Source organism: Orcinus orca, chromosome 2, assembly GCF_937001465.1.
Source record: "Orcinus orca chromosome 2, mOrcOrc1.1, whole genome shotgun sequence".
Taxonomy (NCBI): domain Eukaryota; kingdom Metazoa; phylum Chordata; class Mammalia; order Artiodactyla; family Delphinidae; genus Orcinus; species Orcinus orca.
The window spans coordinates 61875835-61901591 of NC_064560.1; the positions used below are offsets into that span (position 1 = coordinate 61875835).

General features: G+C 55.5%; 1 protein-coding gene across 1 annotated transcript; it reads right to left on the minus strand.

Moving 5' to 3' along the window:
* Positions 1-580: 580 nt before the first annotated feature.
* On the minus strand, positions 581-25337 carry SEMA4B (semaphorin 4B). The gene is made up of 14 exons (XM_004278383.4): positions 24961-25337; positions 10660-10823; positions 10435-10497; positions 8743-8841; positions 7988-8099; positions 7593-7706; positions 7301-7452; positions 6244-6425; positions 5970-6120; positions 4698-4908; positions 4482-4597; positions 4092-4258; positions 2556-2641; positions 581-2251 (listed from the first exon to the last, which is right to left on the minus strand). Exons 1-14 carry the CDS (start codon positions 25067-25069, stop codon positions 1509-1511), a joined length of 2469 nt encoding a protein of 822 aa, XP_004278431.1. The 5' UTR covers positions 25070-25337; the 3' UTR covers positions 581-1508.
* Between the last annotated feature and the right edge of the window lie 420 nt (positions 25338-25757).

The following is a 25757-nucleotide window of genomic DNA, read 5'->3' on the forward strand; positions in this document are numbered from 1 at the left end:
CACTAGAAACGCTGGCATGAGGAAGGAGTGGACTTCTAGGAGCCTTTGGTCACACTTGGAATAAGGATCTAAAGCGGACAGCAGGAAGTCAGGCTGTACCCCGCGCTTCCCACCCCTCGTGAGGGTGTGAGTATGAAGGGTAACATGAGGGGTGGAACTCTTCTGTATCCTGATTTGTGGTGGTGGTTACATGATTTTATACATGTGTTAAAACTTGCAGAACTGTGTACTAAAAGAAAAAAGTTAGTTTTACTGTATGATCATTTTAAAGATAAAAATTCTTTTCAAGTTAAAACAAGAAAACTCAAGACCTTGTCCCCTGTGCCCCATCCCTGAACTGAACTGGGGATGCAAAGTAAAGGGACTGAAGTAAAGTGAACAAATCCCCTCCCCCGCCCATCAGTGTGTTGGCTGAACTCCCCACTTTAAGAACCTGGCTCTGCTGGGAGGTGTGGTTGGCCAGGCTGGGCTGGGTCTGGCCCACTAGCACCTGAAAGAGGAGGCCTAGAACCTCCCAGAACTCAAAGAACTATACCAGCCTCAAAAAGCAACAGTCCTTTGCTTTTTGGAAGGGGCATGATTCAATTTCAATTCTTTAGATTTTATTAAAAAAAAAAAGTAAAGTGCATTTTATTAAAAAGAATACAAAACCCACATAAACTCAGGGCCCCTGTGCTGGGCAGTATCAACATCCCTTAGAGTGGAGGCTGCAAGGTGTAGGGGTGAACTGGGGACTGGTTTTGAAGAGGAGGCCAGGGCAGGTGTGGGGAAAAGGGACACAGGTTTGCAGGCTGGGATGGAGGAAGGCAGGCAACAGTCTTCCTGGAATTCCGAGGGAAGGTGTACATTGTCATATACTCTCTCCTGGGCTCACGCTGCCCTCTGTCTCATGTGGCCGCAGCCTGATACAGGCCGGAAAGGTCCAGGAGGTGGGTCTGAGCCCAGGGCGTCGTGAGGGCTCTGGTGCCAGTGTGGCCCTCCGGTCCCTGAGGTGACAGGATGATGGCTGCAACAACTTGGCCAGCTGGCGAGGCTGGACCCACTGGAGCCCGAGCTGGCCCCTGGCTCTGCCGTGAGAAGGGGCAGCCTGTGGCAGTGGGATAAGGCGGAAGGTGGAAGAGGCCAGTTGGTGTGGCATGTCCAACTCTGTCTCCAACAGCCACTGTGGATGAGCCCTCCCAGTCTGGAGACTGGGCCGCCGTGTGCGTGGCATTCTGTGCTCTCTCACTGTTTTCTCGTTTCACATTTTCAGCTGCTTTGAAACAAAGGGCTCAGTTTCATAAGGAGCGCTGTTCTGCCCAGCCGGGCAGGCCCCGATCTTCAGCCAGGCCCTGTGGGGCTGTGGCCATCTGGGCTGGAGGGGCCTTGTTGCTTGACACCAGGCAAGCTGGCTCCATCGCTCCCGAGGGCTGGGCACCGCGGCTGTGTTCCACGAGGAGCAGGGGTCCAGCCGACCCTCTCTGAGCACTCCTGGCCCCTAGAGGGAGGCTGCCTCTCGAAGTTTGCTCTCACACCACAGAGTCCCGGATTTCAGAGCCCAGGCGGACCCGGGGCCGGGGACACACCGGGGACACCTCCACGAAGCTGTCCTGGATACTGAGCGGCCTCTTCTCTGACTCTGTGAAGACCCGGGGCCCTGGGGAGCTGTCCGACAGAGCCTGGTAGCCTCGGTGGTCGAGTGGGGTATTAGGGGGGCCCACGCCATTGAGCGGCCGGGTCTCAGGTGGCAGTACCACTGGGTGCATCTTGGGGTGTACGCTGGCACACTCCCCCTGCTTCAGGAAGACTTTCATGCCACCCCGGTGCCGGTAGAGGAAGAATAAAATGAAGAGCACCATGGCGAACACGAACAGCGCGCACATCACTAGGAACTCGGTCCAGTAGGACTTCTCTGCACCCCAGCTGGCCCTGCCCCCGGCCGGCGCGCTCACCCGAGACGTGCTGATGATGACGGGCACGCTGCCACTCTGGTCTGCTCGGTCTGCCACTGCGTCCTCCACCACCTTTGGGCAGTAGCTGGCCTCCAGCTGCCGGAAGCCCTCCTCCAGTGACCAGCACTGGAACTCCCCCAGCTCCTGCTGCCTGCCCACCAGCAGCAGGTCCCCGGTGGACAGCACGCGGCAGGAGGCCGAGGCATTAATGGGGACCCCGTTGTGCAGCCAGAGCCGGGTTGCCAAGTTGGAGAGGAGGGGGCAGGCCAAGGTGTTCACTGTGTGGGGCTGGAACTGGACTGGCTCACAATGCTTCTCACCTGCAGGCAAAGGAGGCACAGTCCCGGGTAAAGGGGGGCTGATGTCCACGGTAGCCCCAGGCTCACCCACCTCCCTCTGCGCTATGGTCCTCCTGCTGTAACAACAACTCTGGGGACTTCGGGGACTGGGGGTCTCACTTTCCAGGGTCCTGCTTGCAGGGCCAAAGGGGTGAGGAAGTGAGGAAAGGCATTAACACACAGCAGTGGCTGCAGGAGCCTTCTAGGCAGCCTTCTGCAGTGGCTGCAGAAGCCTTCTAACCTTCTAGACCCCCCACATCTCCTCCACCCTGATGGGGCACCTTACCTCTTGGTACAAAACTCCGGGCCTTGGACGAGGAAGTGTTGCAGAGTTCCCTGGCATTGGCCCCCTCGATGTCCTGGATCCATGGGCTGAGGACCAAAGAAGAGTCTGGGATGGGCCAGGAACCCCCACAAGATCGCATCTGCCCACCCTCCGTGCAGCACATGCCCTCACGCAGCCCTGCAGATGTGGGCCTGGGGAAGGGCTCAGGGACCACCAGGCCCAAAGCGGGGGTGAAAGGCAGGCGGCTTCCCTGGGTGGATTCCCCACCCCGCAGGGTTTGTGCCGGCATCTCCTCTGTCTACACAGTATTTACTTCAGTTAAAAGTTACTGTAGGGACTTCCCTGGTGGGCCAGTGGTAAAGAATCCACTTTCCAACACAGGGGATGTGAGTTCGATCCCTGTCGGGGAACTAAGATTCCACAGCCGCGCGGCAACTAAGCCCACGTGCTCTAGAGCCTGTGTGCCACAACTAGAGAAAAGCCCCTGTGCCGCAACGAAAGATCCTGTGTACTGCAACTGAGACCCGGTGCAGCCAAGTAAATAAATATTTAAAAAAAAAAAAAAAGGTACTGTAATACTTCCCTGAATTACAAAAGCAGTTGAGTTGAGCTCTTAGAAAAAGTCTGGAAGGACAGCTCTATCTGTATGTATATACCTGTCTCTTTTAAAGCAATGCACATGCATTGATTTGTTTTTAGAAAACTGGAAAAAAAGCACAAAGGCTAAAAACATTATAAAAGTCACAATCAACCATCCAGCGAGAATGGCAGGCAGCATTTTTTTTGAGTGTGCCTTCAGGTGTACATATGTATACGCATACATGGTGTTTTGAAATATAAAACTGGAACCAGGTATCCCCTTGAGTGAAGTATGTACACTACAAATAGGACAGATCCCATATTTACTTAAAATATGTGTATTTTTGTTTATTTTACACATATGTAGAAAAATCTGGGGGGATATATATTAAAATCTCACTGTAAGTCTCTCTAGGTGGTAGGATTAGGGTAGTTTTAATTTTATTTATCTCTATTTTTTTCTATATGAAAATTTTAAATCTAAATAAGTGATTTTGAAAACAGTTTTTAATGGGTTGGTTGGTTTTTGGCCGCACCACTTGCAGGACCTGAGTTCCCCAATCAGGGATCGAACCTGTGACCACTGCAGTGGAAGCGCAGAGTCCTAACTGCTGGACCGCCAGGGAATTCCCTTAATGGGACTGTTATGTAGCCCTTATTTTTTTGTTCCTTAACTACATTCACATGCCAATCGACATTCTCCTGCAAAGCTTTTCATAGCTCTAATATTTCATACTTTACCAAATCTTGTCTCTGCTTTACAGATGGGTAAGGCAAACATAATTTATCGTTTGAACAACACTTGATGAGAGTCAGAAGGGGAGCTGATTAATAATTATTCCCAGACAGTGGACACAAATGAGGCTGTGTGGTGATTCCACAGAGGGCCTAGGGAAGGCACTCGGAGGCCTAGTGCACAGGGTTGGAAAAGTGGGTGGGGCCTTCAGGAGCTCTCACCTGGAGGCCATCGCAGGCCGGTAAAGGCTGACGTGCTTGCAGCTGGAGCCGCTCCAAGCGCAGTAGGGGTCCCGGGCCAGGAGGCAGTCCCCGCAGCTCTGGTACAGGCTGCAGTTGGCCACGGGCACCTGGACCACACCCGAGTGTGAGGCACCATACAGCAGTCCCTGCACAGGCACGGGGGATGAGAAGCAGGCACAGGCAGCCAGGGCCACCACCCAGAGCTGCACCCGGCTGGAGTGCACACAAAAGCCACCGACAGGGGGCCTCCTCTCATGCTCCCGGGCCCCCACATTCTGAGAGCTTATTCCAGAAGCCTGGATCTCTCCATCTGGCTGGGGCAGGAGTCGGGCACCCCAAGCACGCTGCCCGGACTCCTCCTCTGCTCACCCTGTCGGCATCCAGGAGCAGGTTCTGCACGGGCTGTCCTGATGAGAAGATCTGGAGCTCCTCGATGATATGCACCCCGGGGCCCACGCTCACCGCCTTGTGCAGCCAGCCGTCACCTGCAACATGGACAGCACTCAGGCCCTGCGCAGAGCCTGAGGCCCATGTCCCAAAAGCTAGCCCTGTTGACTCTGAGCCTGCACTGCTGTGGGCACTCACTAGTGCCTAGGAAGAGGACGTCGTAGGTGCGCTGCAGGCCAGGGACGCGGTGGACAGCCACACGCTGGTAGCGGGCCTGGGGCTGCAGGAGTAACAGGCGGCTGCGGACCTGCCCATCCATCAGGAAGTGGTCCTTGAGGAAGTTCAGCACACGGTCGGGGAGCTGCAGGGACGAGCTGATCTTCCTTTCCCGGGTGCTGTTGGTGATGCACTGAAGGAGAAGGCGGTGGCTTGAGGCGAGTGGCACTCAGGGCAGCAAGCAGGATGTGGGTCCTGCAAATCCCACTGGGACTGCCGGCCCTATCTCCCCAGTGAACAGCAGGGGTACCTGCCCCGCCCTTGGAAGCCACAGCACAGCACTCCAGTTCTGCGAAGCCAGCACACTGATCTACAGGCCTAAGGGCAAAGCCCAGGGTGTGGGGCGCCCAAGGGCCCCAGCTGCCAGGGTCTCCCCCTCTCTGCCCACCAACCATCTCTCCTTCCTGCCCACCCTTCCCCCACCCCCTTCCGCAAGCCTCAAGAAGCATGACCACACTTCCTGCTCCTGTAGCATCCTTTTGGCAGTGCTCTCTCAGGACGCCCTGGCTGACCAAGGCTTCCTAGTATAGGGGCATGAGGGTGCCTGCAATTAGTTTCCCATATTGCCAGGGGCACTTCCTGATTCTCTCTGCCCCAGGTCATTCTCTGTAAAAGCCCCAGGAATTAATACCCTGGAGTGACCCTCAACTGCACAGGAGTTGGTGACAAACACCCCAGTGGGACAATGCTGAGATGTGCTCCACGCAGCCTCCCAGGGCCCCAGGGAACGAGCTCCAGGTGCCCACAGCAGTAGCAGCTCAGTGACACACACTTTCTTAGCTCCGCCCCCTCCTCCCACAATCCTGTCCCCTCCTGCTTCTTCCTGGGATTACCTCCCCTAAAAACTGCTGGCACTCACATCCTTGTCTCAAGGTCTGCTTTGTGGGGAGCCCATGAGGCTGGAAGGAAAGAAGAAAGGACTATTTCCCCATGGCCTGTCACTCAATAAATAAATAAGGAGCTCATGGCAGAGCTGGGGAGAGGCACGTGCAGTCAGTGTCCTGATGGGGGACACCCCTGCCTGGCCTAAAGCAGGTTTGAAGCCACCCCGACATTCATGGTCACATCTAACTCAGAAAGACAAGCAGGCCTGGGCTTCGTCCCCACTTTCAAGGTGAGAAAACAAACTCAGAGAAAGCAAGTGATCCCAGCACAGTTGGGGACCCATCCTCCCAGCACAGGGGCAGCACTCACCGCGCCGGGCCGGGGCGAAGGCACCAGGTGGGTCACGGTGTACCACTGCTGCGTCTCGCGGTTCACCTCCTTGTAGAGGCCATTGAAGGCCCTCTGCACGTCCTTCATGGTGAAGACACAGATGGCAGAGCCTTCTGTGGTCCCCCTGTGCCTACCAAGGAAGTGGCCAGATTAGCCCAGCAGCCCTGGGGCTCACGATGAGGCCAGCGGGGCCCAATCCCGGCCCCAACTCATCCCCCCAACCCAGTTCCCAGCTAGGTCCTGGGGGTCCTACCACTGGGATGTGAAGACCCCGTAGAAGAGGGTGTCACCCCATTCCTGGGGGCTGGGGCTCAGCGTGAAGACGTCTTGCAGTACGTTGAACGGGAAGCCATCGTCAGGCCGCAAGCACAGCAGCTGGGCCTTCAGGAAGGATGTCCAGCGCTGCTGCAGGACCCGCTCGCCCCCCTCATCACCCTGGGAGAGGGAGAGAGGGCCAGGGCTTAGGCACGAGCAGGGGTGGGACACTTGGTGCTCCTCGCTGCCCCCTCCCCAACGGTGGCTGAGACAGACGCCAGGAAGAGCCAGACAGACCAAAGCCAGGCCTGAGTCCATTTCACATCAAGAAGACTTGAGGTGGCAGCCGTCAGGTCCCCTCACCGGGAGGCTAGCTAAGTAAATGACAGCGCTTTCCTTACTGTGGGACACCAGGGAAAAGGACGAAGGGGAGTCTATCTACAAACGTGGAAAGATGTCACGATTCACCACTGAGCAAAAAGGGGAGCTAAAGAATCACATTACAGTGTAACTCTTGTTTGTACATGGTGTTAAATAATATAAATATGTATGTATTTACACACGTGCCAAAAAAAAAAAAATAGCAAGGAACACTCTAACTTCTTGTGGTAGGATGGTGGGATTATAACACCAATAGTCGACAACAAGTGGTTGCTCACCACATCTCTAAAAGCCCTACACAGATCGTTAACAACCCTGAGGGAGTTTTGTTATGATTTCCAGAAACGAACTGATTTCTCAGTAAGGAAACTGCCCAAGATCACACGGCCTGCAGGGTTTGAACCCAGGCAGCCTGGCTCTAGAGTCTTTGCTCTTAATCACGATACCACGGTGCCTCTTATCTTGTAAGTGATTTTCGTGTGTACTTTTCTACATTTTCATGTTTTTTAAAATAAATAAGGAAAAACAGAGACATTTTAACTGAAAAGGAGAGAGAGAAAAGCCAGTAGCCAAGCCGTTCCTCCTGGAGGACAGGAGAAGGCCACAGGTGCGGGGCCTTCTGGTTCTATACCCGAGGAGCCTTCGGGGTCTCTGGGATGGCCCGGCCTGCTCACCTTGCAGACACGGGCAATGCGGGACACGATGGTGTTCTCAAAGAACTCAAACTCCTGACCAGTCTCGCTGAAGAAGAAGTAGATCTTGTCATCGTCCCCTTGCAGGCTGCCCAGGCTCTCGGGAATGTAGGCTGAGGCCACAAACGCTGGGTCTGTGGGGGCCAGTGGGGAGCACAGAGTCAGCCCAGGGATCCCAGACAGGCGAGACTCTGTTCTCAGGCCCTGCTGGGTGGACAGGGCCCCCTCCCTGAGGCCCCGTGACAGCCCACTGGGTGGGGCGAGAGGACTTCACCTTGTAGCCAGTTGAGGGAGCTCTCAGTCTTGGTGGGGCGGAGGCTTTGGCTCCGTGAGATGGCTGGGTCATTCCCCTGGAAGCTGCTGACTGTTCCAGTGTACAGCTCGCCATCTGCCAAGAGGACATGCCCATGGGAATGAGCCCTCAGCACAGCCCCTTCCCGCTCAAGGCCCGGAGTGACACGAGTGCTGCCCTTCTTATTTGAGGAGGACAGAGGAGGGAGTAGGAACTAAGAAAAGCCAACCCGAGGGCAGCCCAGGGTCGCCACACCCGCTGGGAATCGGTGTGGCATGGACCCACCAGCTCAGACCTGGGGCCCACCCTGCTCCCCTGCCCGCCCTCACATGGAGCCTCAATGAGCCCATCCTGCCCCCCTGACCCCCAACACTCACCCACCACCAGGGCCGTGGACTTGAAATTGGGGTCAAAGGGACAACGGCCCTTGCCATCTTCCAGGAGGATGTTCCCCACCACGTCCTGTGCCAGGGTAAAGTTCTCCATGTTCTGCAGGGGAGCAGATGGGAGAGCTCAGGGGCACGCCAGGGAGTGAGCGGGCTCGGCGGGAGAACAGGGAGGTGTGCTGGAGAGAAGGGAGGGGTCTGACGGGCACCCCGGGCACAGTCCCAGCACCGTCTCACCAGGACCTGACGTGGTGGGCACTGTTGCCCCACATAACAGAGAGGAGAGGAGGCTTAGAAACGCAATGTGAGCCAGGAAAGGGCAGCGACGATTTAAACTCAGGTATGTCTGACTCCAAAGCTGGTTGCTCCAAAGCCTCAAAATGCCACCCTTTACGAAGGTGTGCGTAAAGGGTATGCGTGTGTTGAGGAGGGTGGACAAGGTGCCCTGGCGGGAACTGAGTGAGAGCAGGGGAAAGAGCTGGAGGAAGCAAGAGGGCGTGACTGTGGGTCAGCCAGCATTTTTGTGCCTGGGGAATCCCACCCCCCGCCGCCCCCTGCAGGGCAACCTGGCCATCAGGGCTGGGGTTGGGCCTCAGGGCTCTCGGGGGCCCACTGCTGTCAAGAAGCCTCCCCCTGGGCCCTGCCCTTTAGCAGGGGTCAGTGCTAGAGACCAGCTCCCTGGGGCACAAAGACAGGCAGTTCCCAGGCCAGCCACAGGCAAGCCCGGGGTGAGGAGGGGCACTCACAACGTAGGTGCACACGGGGCTGAAGGCCGCGGTGCCACAGGTGAACAGGTGGCTGCTGTTGAGTGGCAGGAGGATCTTGATGTAGTTTTGACAGTCCCGCTGGAGGAGGGAGGAAGATGTCAGGCCCAAGCAAGCCACCAGGGGGCACCGCCGAGCCCTCCCCACGGGACGCAAGGCCAGCCCTGGGGGTGAGGCCTCTGCTCCCCAGTACTCAAATCCTGGAGTAAACGAGAGACTCCAGGAGCCTCGTGGGGCAAAGCAGATGGAGGACCACGGAGCGTGTGCACAGGAGGGGACCTTGGGCCTCACGTAGTTCCGTGACTGGGAAACTTCTCTTCAGTTTGGGGTGAAGGCACAGAATCCCTCCCTTTTGAGCTGTCTCGGCCCCACCTGGTGAGGCAGCTACGCCCAGAGCAGGAGGAAACACGCAGCCCTGAATCCTGGGCCCCAGACTTGCGGATCGCCTCCGCGAGCGTGTCTAACAGCTCTAACAGTGTGTCTACTGAGCTTCTGATTGTTCCCCACAAAACTCTCTCCTCCGGGACCTGCCCCCTTGCACTGACGGCTACTCCGCCTTCTCAGCTCCTCAGGCCCCGAGCCTCATGGCCAGCTTCGACTCTCTGATACCCGCCACCCCGGTTCTTCCATCAGGAAATCCTGGTGGCCCCATCTTCAAAATACTTCCGGGATCCGACCGTTCCTCACTCCCTTTATTGGTCCAACCCTGGTCCAGGCACCATCGCCTCTTGCCCCTCACTGGTCTCCCTCCCTCTGTCCTCGCCCCAACGAGGCCGCTCGCCACCGCCGCGGCCAGAGTGACCTTTTGCAAACGCACGCCAGACCATGTCACTGCCCTGCTCAGCCAGCCAGTGGTTCCCCACATACCTCACTCAGAGTGAAATCTACAGTCCTGTTCCTCCCCCATGTCAACTCCCTCACCTCATTTGAGCCAAGTAACCTCGGCTCAAATATCACTTTTTAAATGAAGTGTAACCTGACCACCTCTTAAACCTGACCTTCTTTTTCACAATGATATAATAACCAGTGTCTAAAAGCACCTGGGCACAGAGCAACTGCTTAATACATTTCTGCTGAATAAAAGAAATCAGGGGTGGTCTGGACTTGAACCTGTGTGTTGACCCCAAGTCCGGTGCTCTTCTGCCTTCACCTTAACTGCCATCTGCTGCACTCAGGACCAGGAAGGCCTCTGGGAATGGTGGGGAGTCCTCCCAGAGAACCCCAGGCTGGCCTGGCTCCTACCCAGTGGTCTGGCCAAAACCAAGCCAGGATTATGTCAGACCTGCTACATTAGGCACCACCCTCAGAAGGACAGACTCCCACCCCCACCCAATCACTGCTCATGCTGGAAGCTGATGTTTATTTGGCACTTATTATGTGCCAGGTGCCTTATACCTATTAGCTCATTGAATCCTCACGGTAAGTCCAGTGAGACAGGCATCATTATCCCCATTTTACCAAGGCTCAGAGAGGCAAATCTACTTACTTGTCCAATGTCACAGACACAGTAAGTGTAAGGCTGAGACTCAAACCCAGGTCTGGCCATCTCAGAAGCCTATGCCCTTTCTACCACAGCTTGCTGCATCTGCTCCCACCTCCTGCCTCCATCCCGGGCCCAGATCTACCACCCTCCGTCCCTCCTTCAGCCCAGGTCACCTCCAGGTGCTAGCTCACCTGTGGGTCCTTGCCCTTGAAGCTGCACTGCTGTTTCCTCTCTGCGTCTGCGCTCCACAGCAGCTGGGGAATTACAAAGGGGAAGGTAAGTGTGCAAGCGGGAACGAAGGATATGCCCCTCTTTTCCTTCCCCCTTTCCCGTTTGCATCATCCTCGGACCCAGAAGTTCCATCTTACCCACTGGCATCCTCCACCCAGGCTAGCCATCCCCGGGCATCATCTCACCTCCTGGTACCCCCCGCCTGGCAGGAAGCTGACGCTGCTGTTGAGTGCAAAGAGGGCCTCTCGAGCACCCACGTATAGAGTCCTGCCATCCCTGCTCAGCAGGAGGGCTGTATAGTTGGAGATGTGATCCACTTCAAATCTGAGCAGTGACCGCTTTTCAGAGCCTGGAGAGAGGACGATCGATGGACATTACCTGGGGCCCCCCCCCCCATACCAACCTCTAGAATGCGCCGATCTGATTGAAGGTAGATCAGCAAAGCAGTGGGTGGCATGGGGCTGGGGACAAGGCGATCGGATTTAAGGGGAGCAGCATTCCCGAACCCTCAAACATTATGTACGAGACAAAGGCACAATGATGAACGTAAAAGAACATCAATTATAGCACCATTCACGTTAATGAAAAATTGAAACAACCTAAATGTCCAACCACAGGGGACTGGGTGAAAATAAACCCAAATACTTCCTTTGCTGGAATACTACGCAGCTGGTAAAATGCTATTGTATTAGAAACTCCAGACCAACAAGCAAACAGAGTTATGTAAAAAAGCATGGTCAAAATATGAAGCGAACTAAAATATGAAGTGATGGATTTTGAGCACCTGACGGAATATAAGAAAGGAAAGTATATTTAACATTCTCCTTTGAGTGGCGTTAGACCCAAAGAGAAGGACTTGTAAGTACAGCCCACTCCTGTGGGCTGATTTACAGAGGAATGCAAACATGGGGCACTGGTCTTCAACTATACTGCCTCGCAATCACTCATGGAAGATTTATGGTTATTAAACAGAATGTAAATGTTACATTGAATGTACAACAGACAGGCATTGTGATGCTGGGGGCCAGGGGAGTCAAGGAAAAAGTCGAGTCTCCATATCTTCCTCTGAGAGCAATGAGGGCCACAAGAGACTGTCCGTGGTTAGTGGAACAAGACACTGAGGCTTAAGTGTATTATTTTATTTTATTTTTCCACCACCACCACCCCCGCCCGCCGCATGTGGGATCTTAGTTCCCTGACCAGGGATCGAACCTGCGCCCCCTGCAGTGGAAGATGGGAGTCTCAACCACTGGACCACCAGGGAAGTCCTTAAGTATCTTATTTTAAATTGCAAAGGTAACCAAATACAGTGGCAGAAAATGTTTGAAGGAAGTGGGGAAGGGTGATGGAACTGATGGAAAGCTTTATTTTTCTCAGCAGCAAGTCAGTAAATCAGATAAGCCAAGAAATCGTGGGATAAGCATTTTACTTAAGTGGAGGAAACCACTGTATAACAAGAAGTCTAAATGATTAAAATTGCCCCTTTTACCCAGGCCTGGGGCTGGGGAAGACTGAGGCAGTTACTGCTTTTCACAGTAAGTCCTTCTGTGCTTAAAAAAAAAAATTATGTGCATCTATCTTTGATATAAATTTCAAGTATCTTTCATTAAATGAAAATGAAGGTTATAAAAGAGTATGCATAGTTAGAGTCTATTTGTTTGTGGGAAAAATATAAACATAGAGAAAAATCCAGAAGGGTGAATCACAAAATGCTGGAAAGTGGTTTCCCTGGTGGAATTATAGGTAATTTTTTTTTCGCTTTGCACTTGTTATCATTTTTGGATTCTACAGGTTATACTTGTGCAATGCTAAAGAAATAAATTAGAAGAAAAGGAAGAAGAAGACAAAAATAAACACACACATCTATCCACCACGATACTATCTGTGCTTTCAGTGACTAATGGATTTGGAGAGAAATTATTTTAAAAATTCAAAGCAGCTGATAAGAAAAGAAAAACAAGCAAAAAGCAGCCACCCTACCCAACCCCAGGCATCTCCTAACTGACCAGTGGATTGCAACCACGCAGACAAACAGCTTCACGAAGCTGAGGAAGCAAAAAATGCAACATGCCAACAAAGCAGCTGAGAAGACAGCTTCCTGTGTGTTTACATGGTGAGTGTTTTTACATACCCCCAGCCTGGTTCCACAAAGGGCAAGGAAACACAAAGAAAAGAAGGTAGTAAAATATAAACACTAAAATCAGGAGTGGAGGAAAAACCACATCTGAAGAAAACATCTAATCCAGAAACGAAGGACAGATTTCACATAAGCAGGTCATAAGGTCCTCACACAGCTACCAGAGATGGGCTCCACATTTAGTGCTGAGCCTCCCAGTGGTCAAAGAGAAAATGGAAATCAGGTTACCTTGTCCTCATTATTCAAGAGGAAGAACACATACCAGCCTTTCTGGAGAAGCCAAGCTTTTTACCTGGTTGTTAATGGTGAAGGAAGCCCTTCGGTAGGACTTCCTAGCACATATACTGGGACATCCCACCAGCAAACAGGAATGACGGAGTTTCCAAGGCTGTTCCCTTCCTGATGAGGGAGGGTAGTATCACAAGGTACCAGTGCAGGAACCTACAGGGAACCTGAAGCTAGGTGGCTTGTCACTCTAGAACCAGAGCCGAAACAGGGACTGCACTGGGAGTTCACAGGGCAAAGTCCAGCCTAATGTCCGGAACCTGAACTCTGTTACTGAAACCACATAGGGCAGCTGTGGTCTGGAGAAGTTAAGGCCTCTCTTTGAACACTTAAGTCCAGAATCACACTAGACTCCAGGTCTTTAGCCTCAAATTCCCAACTCCTCACCACTTCCTATCAGCACTCTATATACTGGGAGGCCCAAGGAAAGTTTCCAGCACTAACCCCCTACTTTTCCCAACCAGAAAGTTTCCCAACACGTAATTGGGGCCCAGTTACGTTGCTTGTACTTTGTGCTGATGAGCTGGTCAGCCTCCTGGAACGAGCAACCTGACCATTTTGCATTCTGGTCCGGGAAGAACCGCCCCCCCCAAAAGAGACCCCTCCCGTTGGCCACCACAGGAAGGTGTTGGGTAAACATGTTGCAGATATTAACTCCCTGGGTGCCCACGATGATCCTGTGAGGTAGGAACTGTTGCTATCTCCAGGTTACAAATGAAGAAACTGAAGCTCAGAGTCATTAAGCAACGTACACAAAGGCCGGCTCAGGAGGTCTCCTCCCTGGACTCCTGGTCTGCAAACTGCAAGATGCAGCAAAAGCACCTGGAAGATCTAAACTCTAGATCCACGACCTGCCCTGGAGACTCTGACGCTGCTGGCTTGGGATGGAGCCTGAGAACATGCAATTTTATGAGCTCCCTGGGGATTCTGAAGTTGGAGGCCCAAGGAGCACACTTTGAGAAGCACCGTGTAGGTAGGTCCTTTGTAGAGCAGTGTGGACGTCATCTCACCGAACTGTAGTTTTCTCATATGCATCATGGGGATAATGAAAATAAAACCCCCAGCAGGCTCACAAGGAGTCAGTTAGACCAGGGCAAATGGCTACCGCAGTCCCTCCTCATCTTTTGCAGCCCTCCAGGCTCCTGACAGCAAGGCTGGCTGGCTCACATATGCCCATGCTTATCTGCCTACAGAGGAGGGGCATTTCTACCCAGGCGGGTCCGGTAAGTCTGGGCAGGAGGCTGCTCTTGGAATCTGTCCAGATACAGAAATGCCAAAGGTCAGAGATAAGCTTCAGTCCAGGTGGCAGCTCAGACTCACTCAGGCCTGGGGGGGTGGGGAGACTTGCCAAGGGTCATGCAGACAGAGCACAGCCAGGTTGGAGGGCCAGCCAGGGCGCCAGCTGCCCAGCCCTGGTCCAGCCCAGCTCTCCGAAGAAGCCAGCTGCTCAAGAGGCCCCCACACCTCCTCCTGTCACACTGGGAGTCCAGTCAATGAAACGGCCAAGGGACAGAAAACGCCTGGGAGGAACGGGCGAGGGGCCCCTCACACCACGCACTCCCATCCTGGGGATGCTGCCTCTTCACCCCTCTGCCCCGAGTCTCTCAGACTCAAAGCCATGGCGTCCTGAAGGCCTGGCCCTCCACAATCCCTCTTGCCCTGTGGACTTCACCAGGGCCGGTCAGTGGGGATGGCTTACCACCTGGGAGTCTCAGTGCAACAGAGATTAGAAGCACAGAGACCTGGGTTCAAATCCTGCCTCTGTCACTTACTGTCCATTTGCTACCAGCACAAGCCACTTAACATCTTGGAGCCTCAATTTCCTTATCTGTAAAATGAGGATAATACCACCTCGCCTCATAGGATTGTTACAAAAAGAAATGAGATTATATATGTAAATAATAACATACATCATAATAACCCACATTTACTGGGAGCTTTACTCAAAACAACTTCGCACACGTTATCCCAGTGTTGGCACAGTATCTGGCACACGATCAACACTTGAGTGGATCAAAAACAAAACCAAAAAGCCCTGCAGGAAAATCCAGCCCAGCGAGAGCTGCCAGAGAAACAGGGTTGCTTTGAAGAGCTGGGCCTCCCTGTTCCTCATGGCTAACAAACTCGTCCTGGGCCATTCTAACCTAGGCCTGCGTCTGGTCACATGAGGGGCTCACGGCCAAGCAGAGAGCAACAGCTCAGACACGGGCCGGTGTCACGGGCCCATGCTTTGTGAGAGGTGGTCCCTGCTCGGCGGTGTTCTGAGTGGGGTTCCTGCCTCAGCTTGCCCGTGTGTGTGTTTGTGTGCGTGTACACCCTACCACAGGGCTTGTCCATGCTTGTGTGTTCGCTCTGGGGTACTATCTGCAGAGGCGACTAAAAGGAGGTGTTTGTGCACTCAGCTCCGTGAGTGCTGGCCCACCTCGGGGTCAGTCTTAGTGTCCACCCTGCTCTCCGTGTGGAAAGAGAGTGTCTTGTGCGGTCTCCTGGGCTACCTGTGCTGCTCAGACATCCTCCACACCCTCTACCCAGAGGGCTAGTCCAGTGCAGAGAAAGCCGGGCTGCCTGAAGCCGTGGCCAGTTCTCCCAGGTGGGATGAAGCCGTCCCATCTAGCCTGGGCAGGCCTGAGCCAGTGGCTTCTCCAGGGCTCCAAGAAGGCAGGATGGCGGCAGGCCTGGGGCTGTCCCACCTCAAGGCCTTGAGCCCTCTCCACCCTGGGCCTCGCCCGCCCTCACCCTCGGAGAGGGTCAGAGCTACCTGCAGAGCCCCACTCCCACACCCTCAGGGCCTGGGCTCTCAGCAGGAAGTGATGCGGGAACAACTCAGCCCCCAGCCTCATCTAGAGATTCTCCCCTGGCCTGTGACTCAGCCGGAAGCGTGGAGCTTTCTGGGGTGAGATGCAAATAGGGCTCAGCACCATCCCCACCCCGGGCAGTCCCCACCCTGCCAACCAGGCGCTGCAGCAGGGCCGTGACTCAGAGCCCCGCCCCACCTTTCCCTCCACTGTGGCTCCGGGGGCACCCCAGCTGACGCTGACCTGGCCTTAACAGCCCGCCGCCCACAGGCCCCAGCAGGACTAGGCCAGAAGACACCAGCTTCCCTGCGGAGTCAGGGCCTGGAAGGTGCCCCCAGTGGGAACGGGGGTGGGGCATGGTGGGCAGCTAGCTGCCCCTCGGCTTGAATCACAAGGTCCCCAGAGAGGGGTCTGGGCCCTGGACAAATCCCTGAGAGCCTCCCAAGGCTCTGTTGGAGCACCTCTTCCCCAGGGAGTCACACAGGACCCTTGGACCCACTTGCGCCAGCAGAAGCACCACCTCCAGGACAGAAGCGCTGACTCAGCAGCAAACTAGGGCAAGGCAGCCATCCACCTGGATGCCGCCGACCTGTTTGCGCGTCCTCCTTCCCCACCGCCCAGTGTCAGGGCAGGGCGGCCAGACGGGCTGGAAGCGGCACGCCAAACCGCTGTCAACAGGCCAATGCCAGGGTAGAGACCCCAGCCAGGCAAGGGTCACTCTTGATAGGGGAAGGGGACTGTGTGCCACAAGTGCTCCCCATGGACTGAGGTAACCAAGAAAGAGGCAAGAAATCAAGGGAACCCAGCCTAGAAACGTCCTGTGTTCCTGGGGCACGCACGCTCGGGAAAGCCCGCTTCCCAGCTGGCTGCTACTACCACCCCAGGTGAGCTGGCCAAGTGCTCCTGCCAGAATCACCCGGTGGCCCCCACCCCTCACAGACACTCCCCTTGTGTCCATCTGGACAACAGAGTCTTAACCCAGGACCTGTCATGAGCCGCCATCACCTTGGAAGCCTGACCCCCACCCGCCCACCAAGGACTAAGGTCAACTCCTCCGGCCCTCTGCCCCGGGGATGGCCATCCCCTCTCTCCTGAAGCCTCTACCCCCATCTTCCTCCTCTCAGAGGCCCCCCTTTTCTAAGGAAACTGGGGCCATCAGGCATAAACAACCTCAACTTCCCATCCTCCATCTCCTCAGAAACTGAATCCTGTGTCATCAACCTCTGCCTCTCAAAGAATTTTATTTTCCCTCGATATCTATCCTAGAAATGTGTGTGCCTCCCTCCTCCCTTCTCAGCCAAACTCCTGAGGAGAAGAGCCACCCAGCGCCATCTCCGTCCCTTACCTCCCACTCACTCCCTGCCTGGGGATCAGGCCTGAACCAGGCCCATACTCGCCAGGGCCCAGGCATCGCCTCGCCGCCAAGCCCCAGACGCCGAGGGGCACGGCCTGGCGGGGGTCCCCTCTCCTCTGGGGGTCTGCCACACTGGTCTCAAGGGTCGCCTGACGTCTCCTTCACACTCCCCCCAGGCCTCCATCCCTCCAGGAGCTGATGCGCTGTAGCACTTACTCAGCACTTTAACTGGGCTGGTGCACGTACTTCTGGCCAGGTTGTCAGGTAGGAATTACCATCTGCTTTTTTCGGGCGAGAGAACCGAGGCACACGTGAAATGACTTGCCCTCAGTTACCCAGTTAGGAAGAGCAGTGGAGCTGGGATTTGAACCTGGGTCACCGGCTCCAGAGTCTGTATTATTAATCACCTTCAGCCTCTCCAGGCCTCGCTCTTGAATGTCCTTGTTCACTGGGGTCGGCCCTTGGCCCTCGGGCCACACATCCATGCCCATCGCTTCAATGTCCTGGATGCTGGCAACCCCCAAATCTCTTCATCCTCCAGTATGCAGGTCGTCCTCCAGTATGCCAGACCCCACTATGCAGGAGGCCCTCCACGGGCACCGCCTCCACTGCCCCCTTCCAGACCACTCCTCGGCTTGGGAGCTTGCATCTTTGGATGGCACAGCTCAGCGGGCTGGAAACCTGTGAGTCGCACTTGCTATCTCCCTCTCCCTCACCGCGGACATCTAATCCATGCTCAAAACCTGACAAGACTCCCTCCTCAATACTGTCCAAATCTATTCCCCTCACCATCCCCGCTACCTTGGGCCTGAACCGGGCCACTGCCCTCTCTCACCCGAGCCACTGCAGCAGCCTCCCATCTGGCCCCTGCCCCCAGCCCAGGTGCTACACTGAGGTCAGAGGGCTCTCTGGGGACTGTCACGGTCCCGTGTCCCTATGTCCCAGCCCCTAACTCGCCAGCCCTTGCCACATCCCCCTCCCATTTTAAAGGAGTGAACTTTGACTCAAGGTCCTATTTCTCCTCGCCAGTCTTTGCCCAGGCAGTCTCCCTGCCCAGAATGCTCTTCCTTTTGACTAACTCCTACTCATCCTTTGAGACTCAGCTCGGTATCACCTCCTCCAGGAGGCCTTCCTGAATCCCCAGCTGGGCGAGAGCCCCTTCCCTGTGCACCCATCATTTCCTGCTCACACCTCTCGCAGTGCACTGGCCACATTATTTGACAGTGATGGGCCTCAGATGCCTGTCTCCCTCACCAAGTTTTGATCCTTGAGGATCAAAACTGTCTTATTATTTGCAGCCCATATTTGTATCACCTGGCCAGGGGAGTTCCAAGGAGTTGTCCAATAAACATTTGTTGATTGAATGAATGACTAAGAGTGTCCCAAGTCCCAATTCAGGGTGCTCTGGTCCAGGGACTGACACCAGATTCAAAGGGGGCAGTCCAGAGGTCCTGAAGCCTCACGATCGCGAGAGGGTGTCTGAGAAGCATGGCCCCTGCCCTTCCCCTCCCCAGAGCTCAGTCCCGGAATCCCAGGGTCTAGATGGAAGTGTGACAGCTGAAAGTGCTGCAGGGAGACGGGAGAGGCCACAGGGACCGGACAGGAGAGTCACAAGGTCTGTGTGTGAGTCCTGAGTATTATCACTGACCAGTTAGACAAGATACCTGCCATTTCTGGAAGGAAGCCCTCGCAGGGTTGCTGGGAAGACCAAATAAACACAGCATGTGGAAATGCCAAGCTTCCAGGGTTAGGGGGCCACCAACAATTAGGATTGGTCCTACCCATGCCGCCCACCCCACCCCCACTCCTCATCCTTGCTCTGAGTAAATCCCCAGCCCCTGACCACCTCGGAAGCCCACTTGTACAGGGAAGGGGACAAGGGCAGGTGGGGGTGGAGCCTCCTACAGGCAGGAGCCCCTCTGAAGGGGTAGCTGCTGCTTCCTCGCAGACCATTGCTACTCAGTGCAATGAGGGCTAAGCCTTATCAGGTCTTCAGAAGAACTGGAAACCTGGATTTTTATAGAAAATTTCCTGAGTTTTAAATATTGGTTACTAATTAAAAATTTTCTAAAACACTTGGATGCCAAACAAAATATATCTCCATGCTGGCTCTGGCCTGTTGCTCCCCCGTTTGCAAACGTCTGTCTGCCCCAGTCTCTGGTGCACCGCGCTCCTGGCCAAGTCTGCCGGGTCTGCCCTATTTCCGACCATGGCTGTGCCATCAGGGCCTTAGCTGGATCCCTTGTCCCATCCAAGGAGTGACCTCAATAGATTTCTTTACCAGATGGAAATACATAACCTATCAATTATTCAAAGGCTGAGCTGGGTCATTTCACTGCTTTTGTACATTTCACAGGTGAAGCAGGAGCCAGATGTTCTCATGGAAAGAATGTGATTCTTGAGGCAGAGAGCTTGTGGTCTAAGGCTTTGCCCCGAAACTTCTAGCTGCACGGCCCTGACAATATGAGTTCTCTTCTCAGAGCCTCGGGTCCCTCATCTGTACGAGATGAAACAATAGCACCTCCATACCCCCGGCCAGCACCCAGCACACATTGGGTGCTCCTTCCCGGGTGGTTTTCTTCCCTCTTCCAGTTAACACCTCTCTCAGAGGATGGGCAAGGGGAGGCTAAGAGGGAGGCAGCAAGTCAGTTCACTTGGCCCCTCTTTAGAATTAAAGATACGGGGCTTCCCTGGTGGTGCAGTGGTTGGGAATCCACCTGCCAATGCAGGGGACACGGGTTTGAGCCCTGGTCTGGGAAGATCCCACATGCCGCAAAGCAACTAAGCCCATGAGCCACAACTGCTAAGCCCACGTGCCACAACTACTGAAGCCCGCACCCCTAGAGCCCATGCTCTGCAACAAGAGAAGCCACCGCAATGAGAAACCCGCGCACCACAACGAAAGAGTAGTGCCCGCTCACTACAACTAGAGAAAGCCTGCGCACAGCAATGAAGGCCCAACACAGCCAAAAATAAATAAATAAATAAAATTTAAAAAAGAATTGAAGATAAAATGAGAGGTTTCTGTCTACTGTCTATTATCCCCACTGAAACCCCCTCACCACAGGCCCCCCACCTCTCTGAACTCCACTAAGCTGTCAGGATGGGCTTCTCAGATGGACCCATGAGTGCAGACCAAACAAGTCCCATGGAGAACAGGTCAGGTCGCAGGCTTGCAAGGCAGAACTGTGTGACGTAGACAAGATACTTCTCTTCTCTGAACCTCAGCTACCTTAACTGTAAAATGGGGATAATTCCATCTACCATGTAAGTGGAAATAATATACTAAAAGCCTGGTGCCCACAGTAGCCCTATACCTGCTACCTTACCTTCTACCTTCTTCTAGGTGCTGGATGGTGGAACACAAACATAAGGACGCCAGCTGTGCCACCTAAGGGCTGGTTCCTGCCCCATAGTGGAGACGGTCACACAAGAGTGGTGGGTGGCTGAAGAGTGACCAGGGGGACCGCACAGGGCTCTACTTTCCATCCTGGACTCCGGGGAGCACTGCCAGGACAGGGAGGTTAGAATGCGAGGAAGAGGAGAGGCAGGGGGAGGGGCGGGGGTGCTGGCTAGGAAAAAGCAGCAGCAGGAGCTCCTGAGGTCAGGCCAGCCCAGACCATGAGAGTCTCACATACTCTCACTCCTCTTCCCCCTCGACCCACACGGAGGACCACATCAGAGGCCTCCGATCCTGAGCACCCAGGGATGGGGGAGTGGGGCCACAGGCCCTAAGAAAGGGGACAAAGGAAGGCGTGACGGACATGACCTGAGTCCAGCTTTTTCTCCAGGCCCCGTGCCATCCTCTCTGTCTCCCCTGTCTAGGAGAGGAACGTGCAGGTGTATCCAGCTATGCCCCAAAAGTTGTGCAAGCTCAGAGCTTTGCTGGGCTGGCACACAGGCATTTCAACACCCAGCTACATGTGGGTTATGAAGAGGGCAGAGTGGAGGCAACCAGGGACACGGAGGAGGCAGAGGTGCGGTCCAGCCCCAGGCAGAGGAGGTTCTCGGGGCAGAGGAGGACTTTGAAAGAGCTGAACCAGGAGCACCTGAAAAGTGGACTAAATTAAGCAGGACCCCTGATGATGGCCTCCAGTCAGCCCTCGGGCGACTTGCTTGGTCTCCTACCCCAGGTTAGGGGGTGGGGTCTGCACCACTTCATTCCCTGACCAGAAGGTCTTAGCACCTAGCAGAGGGCCTGTATACAGCCAGCACTCACCAGCATCTACCCAATTGATGCAAATAACCTCACCCAGCAAGGCGGGCCACCACAAAGAAGAGTAGCCACTACCTTTTACTGGGGACGTAGCACCCAGGCCAAACACTTTACACACATTATTTCACGTAATCCTCTCAGGACCCTGAGAGATGGATCCTGCTATTACTCCCAACGTGAAAATGGGCTTGGAGGAGGTGGGCACTTGCCCCAGGTTGTGCGGTAAGCCGTCTGTTAGCACCACGGTTACAGCTCTGTGCTGAAGGGCCATGAAGATGCCAGCCCACGGGACAGAGCTGAAGACAAATGCTCATGTCAAGCTGAGGCCACATCAAGGAGGGAGGCCGGTAACCAGCCAGGAAAAGACTTCGAAAGTGGCTTGCATGGGGCTTCTCAGGGCAGCCATGACCCTGGGTGCCCGCTCCAGGTCAGAGGACAAGCAGCTGATTCAGGCCAATGCGCTCTTCTCTCTGCTCAATGGGGTTTTGTTGACTGCGGTTTGCAGGCCCAGGGATTTATATTCAGTCTAGTTTGGAAACACTGTGTACAGAGTCTTCCAGCCAGGCACTTCTGGGGCAGGGGGTAATTAGTAACTCCTTTTAATTGCCCAAATAAGGGGATCCGACATGACTATCATGAGCACAGCAGCAGGCTGTCTGGTTTCCGCCCGCACGGCCAGGCTGGAAGGCACGGCATGCCCAGGCCCACTGCTTCCACTCCGCGTCTCTCCTGCTCCTGACCACTGCAAGGCCTCTGTCCTGACTGCACAGTCTCCGATGCAACAGAACCAAAATTCCACACGCTTCTTTGAAGCGTCCCTTTCACAGAGACAAGAAACCTCCTCTTAAGGCCACTGCTTGCCTAGCTGACCCTGGAGCCCCCAGTCCTCCTCCCACTCCTGTCCACTGGGTGAGACCACAAGTGGGGCACCCCCTCCTCATGGCCCCAGGAATCTGCTGCTGATCAACAGTAATGAGGGTTCCACACGAAGGACCTCAGATGCAAACTGGATGCTCTACTTCCAAGGATTTTGTTTTAAACCACAGACACAGGCCATTCTCCCTAGGCATCCGGGCCCCTGGAGAGTCTGGGTGGGAATTCAGTACAGGAGGGCAGGTGGCAGGAAGCGGGGTGTGTTCTCCGTTCCATGCCTCTCTCCCTGTTCTGTGAGGGAGAGGCCTGGGGCTTCAAGCCCAGCATCCCATGGTCACTATGGGCTTGCCCGGTATGGGCACACTGCCAGGAACATCTGATGAGCCCCCAGGGATGAGGCAGGAAACCGCCTCAGGCCATGCTCAGAGGGTGTGCCTGCTCAGTCACCGGGGATCCCCCTCTGGGGCTCCCAGCCGGCTGGGAGGACCTGCATGTAGATGGGATGGGGGCAGCGGGGATCAAGGTCCTGGAGGGAGGCCAGGGAGGCAAGCACTCTGGGTGCAGCGCAGTGCAGCTCAGCAAAGTGTGGATACATGCTCACGAGTTCAGGGGCTGGGGTGCTGCTAAACGATGCCAGGGCTTTGGTGGAACTAGAAAAAGAAGTCCCCTCTGGGTAGTCCCAGCCTCAAGAAGAGAGCGGAAGGTCTTTTTCTCTAGGCTCCACAGCTTGGAAAGCAGAGTATAAACTGCATTTCAGGCCCTCCACCCCTCAACTGGGCACCTCTGTGCCATAAACAAAATGTGTGCATCTGTGGGTTCTCACAGGTGAGCCTGAGTGTCTTAGTCTTTTGGGGGGTTAGGATTTTAACATATGAATTTTGTGGGTACACAGACATCAGACCATAGCACCACCTGACCTGTGCAAGGGGTGCTAGTGTGTGACAGTAGCCTGTACTACGGCCAGGCCATGGTGCTGAATACGTGGAAGTGGGCCAGGTTTCAGGGCAGTGGGTAGTCATGACCAAGTGTTCTAGCTGCTCTCAGGAAGCAGGTCCTCTCAGTTCCTCCACACAGTTCCCCCTTCTGTCTTTCATTCACACTATGAGTGGTCCCCAGCCAGCTTCAGAGTTGGACACAATACCTGCTACAGTTGACATGGCCCCGTGAACCAGTCCAGCTTTCCCAGGGCCAGAAGTAGAGTCCATCAGAGCCTTTGTTCCCCCCTCACCTCGCCTTCTTGCAGAGCTGAGAGGGTCTAAGGGCAAAGGGAGTGGTGGCCACAACAGAAAGAGTAGCGAGGCAGCAGGCCTGGGTCCGGATACACCTGTTATCTTCACTTACCCAGCTGGAGCACCCAAGGGGCTGTGGTCAAACTAACAAACCCCAGCTCTGGGCAGGATATGCCAAAATGAAGCCTGTGCTTAACACGTAGCAATGATGATAGTTAACACTTATTAAGCAGGTTCTACATATCAAGCCCTGCCCTAAGCACTTTTCAAACATAAAATGATTTAACCTTCACAACTTTGCGGTGGGTGCCATCATTATCCCTATTTTATAGATGAGGAAATCAAGGCCCAGAGAGGTTAAGTAGCTTGCTCAAGGTCACAGGGTTACCTAGTGGCTGAGGCAGGATTTGAACCCAGGCCATCTTCTCAGTATTACCCTGCAATATTTCAGGTAGGGTTTTCCCTAGTGGCCCTGACTTAATTTAAGTACTGATTCTGCTACTCCTTCCTTTTGTAAATGAAATGAATTCATTCAGTGTGACAACCAACAAGTTAAAGGGCTTGGAGAAACATTATTGGGCATCTATATATGTTGCCTAGTAATACACCTGGTTTCATGAAATCTCTAAGATAGCCTTGCAAAATACCTATGACAGTGCCCATTTTACAGATGAGGAAACTGGGGCACAGGGAAAAGGGGCTCACTTGCCCAGTAGCAGAAATGGGACTGGAATCCAGGTCCCTCTGATTTCAAAGACTTGGAAAAGCAACGAGATGAAAGTGGCAGGGGCGGGGGGCGGGGGGGTTGGTAAGGAGAGGGGAGAGTGGAGGGCTGGAAGGGAGGGGGCCAGAGAAGCAGACGTGAGCACCAGGCGAGGGACGTGGCCAATGAGGATGGTACTCCAGGGTGACTCTGAGAAGCAGTCCTTCCCAGGGCCTGGAAGTCGCGGAGCCCAGAGCTGCCCCCATCCCTAGTATGGTCGCTCCCAGGCCCTGGGGGGATCCCACCAAGCCTGCTCGGTGGGGGCGGGCTGCGCTGGCCCACCAGGATGAAGAGGCGGAGGGAGAATGGGGCACCCGCCCCGCCGCGGTTCCCGAGTCCTGCTGCGACTTGCTGTAATACCAGACCCCAGTGTTTATGGGACGGCAACCAAGGCCCCCTCCACCCCGCGCCGCCCTCGGGGGCGGGGGTGGGGGCACCGCGGCTGGCTCTGGTCAGCATCAAAGACAAGCAGATGGGCAGGCGGACCAGCGGGCAGCCAGCACCGGGGGTGGGGAACGAGGGGGGGCGCCACGGCCGAAAGGGCGCCCTACCAAGGGGCGAGCCGGGGCGACAGAGCGGGAGAGAGATCCCCTCCCTGTCCATTAAAAAGAATGGAAGAAAGGGGCCCGCGGCCCCACAGCTCCCCTCTCCTCTCCCTCCTTCCCAGGAGCGTTCTGAAAGGAGGAGGGGTCCTAATGGACCCCAAGCCTCCGACAGACCCCCTCCCTCCCTCCCTCCTTTGTCACCACAACCTCCGCGCGAGGCACCTCTCCGGCCGCCTCCCCTCCCCCAGACCCCAGCCCGCGTCCCCCGCGGGGTCGCCCCAGCACTCACCCAGAGGCAGGCTGATCCGAGGGGCGAGAGCCCGAATCGGAGACGGCGGCAGCAGTAGCAGTAGCATCAGCAGCAGCAGAGGCGGCGGCGGCCGGCTCCCCCGGCCCATCGCGGCGCGCGGGACTCGGACAGCGAGGAGCGACTGCGTTCTCCGGGCTCCGGCTCAGGTGGCTCTATAGGACTCGCGGGCGGCGGCCCCACCGAGAAGTCCGGCCCGGGAGTCGGTAGCCGGGCCCCCGCCTCCGGACCTGGGGGCTGGAACCGGGTGGGAAATGGGGTCACGTGGGCTGCTGCGAACCCTGGCCCCTCCGCCCCCAGCGGCACCGCGGTCTTCCACTAGCTCCGTTCGGTCGAAGCTCGCCCGCGAGCGCGGGAGGGAGGGGCTGAAGGAGGAAGTTGGGCGGTTAGTCCAGCCTCTCCCTGCTCAGCTCGTGCCCGACCCACCCCTTCCCCCTTCCCCCTTCCTGGGCGCTGGAGGCTCAAGGGGCGCCAGCTGGGTGCACCTAGCTTGGTGCGCGTCCGGAGGGGGCCAAGCCAGGGGATCAGTACCAGCCGAGTCCGCGGGAGCGCGGGGGCACGGAGGAAAGCAGACCCCTAGTTCCCCGCCCCCACCTCTCAGACCCTCCCACAGCCGCCCCGGCCCCTTCCGGCTCCTCTAGGACCCTCAGCGCGTTCGTCTGGGAAAACGTTTGGGTCTCTACACTGCGCTCCCGTGTCTTCTCCCTTTATCCCTGCCGCCCCCCCCGTCCCCCCGCAATCCTCCTGGCACCCACTGTCCGTAACCAAATGAACTCCGC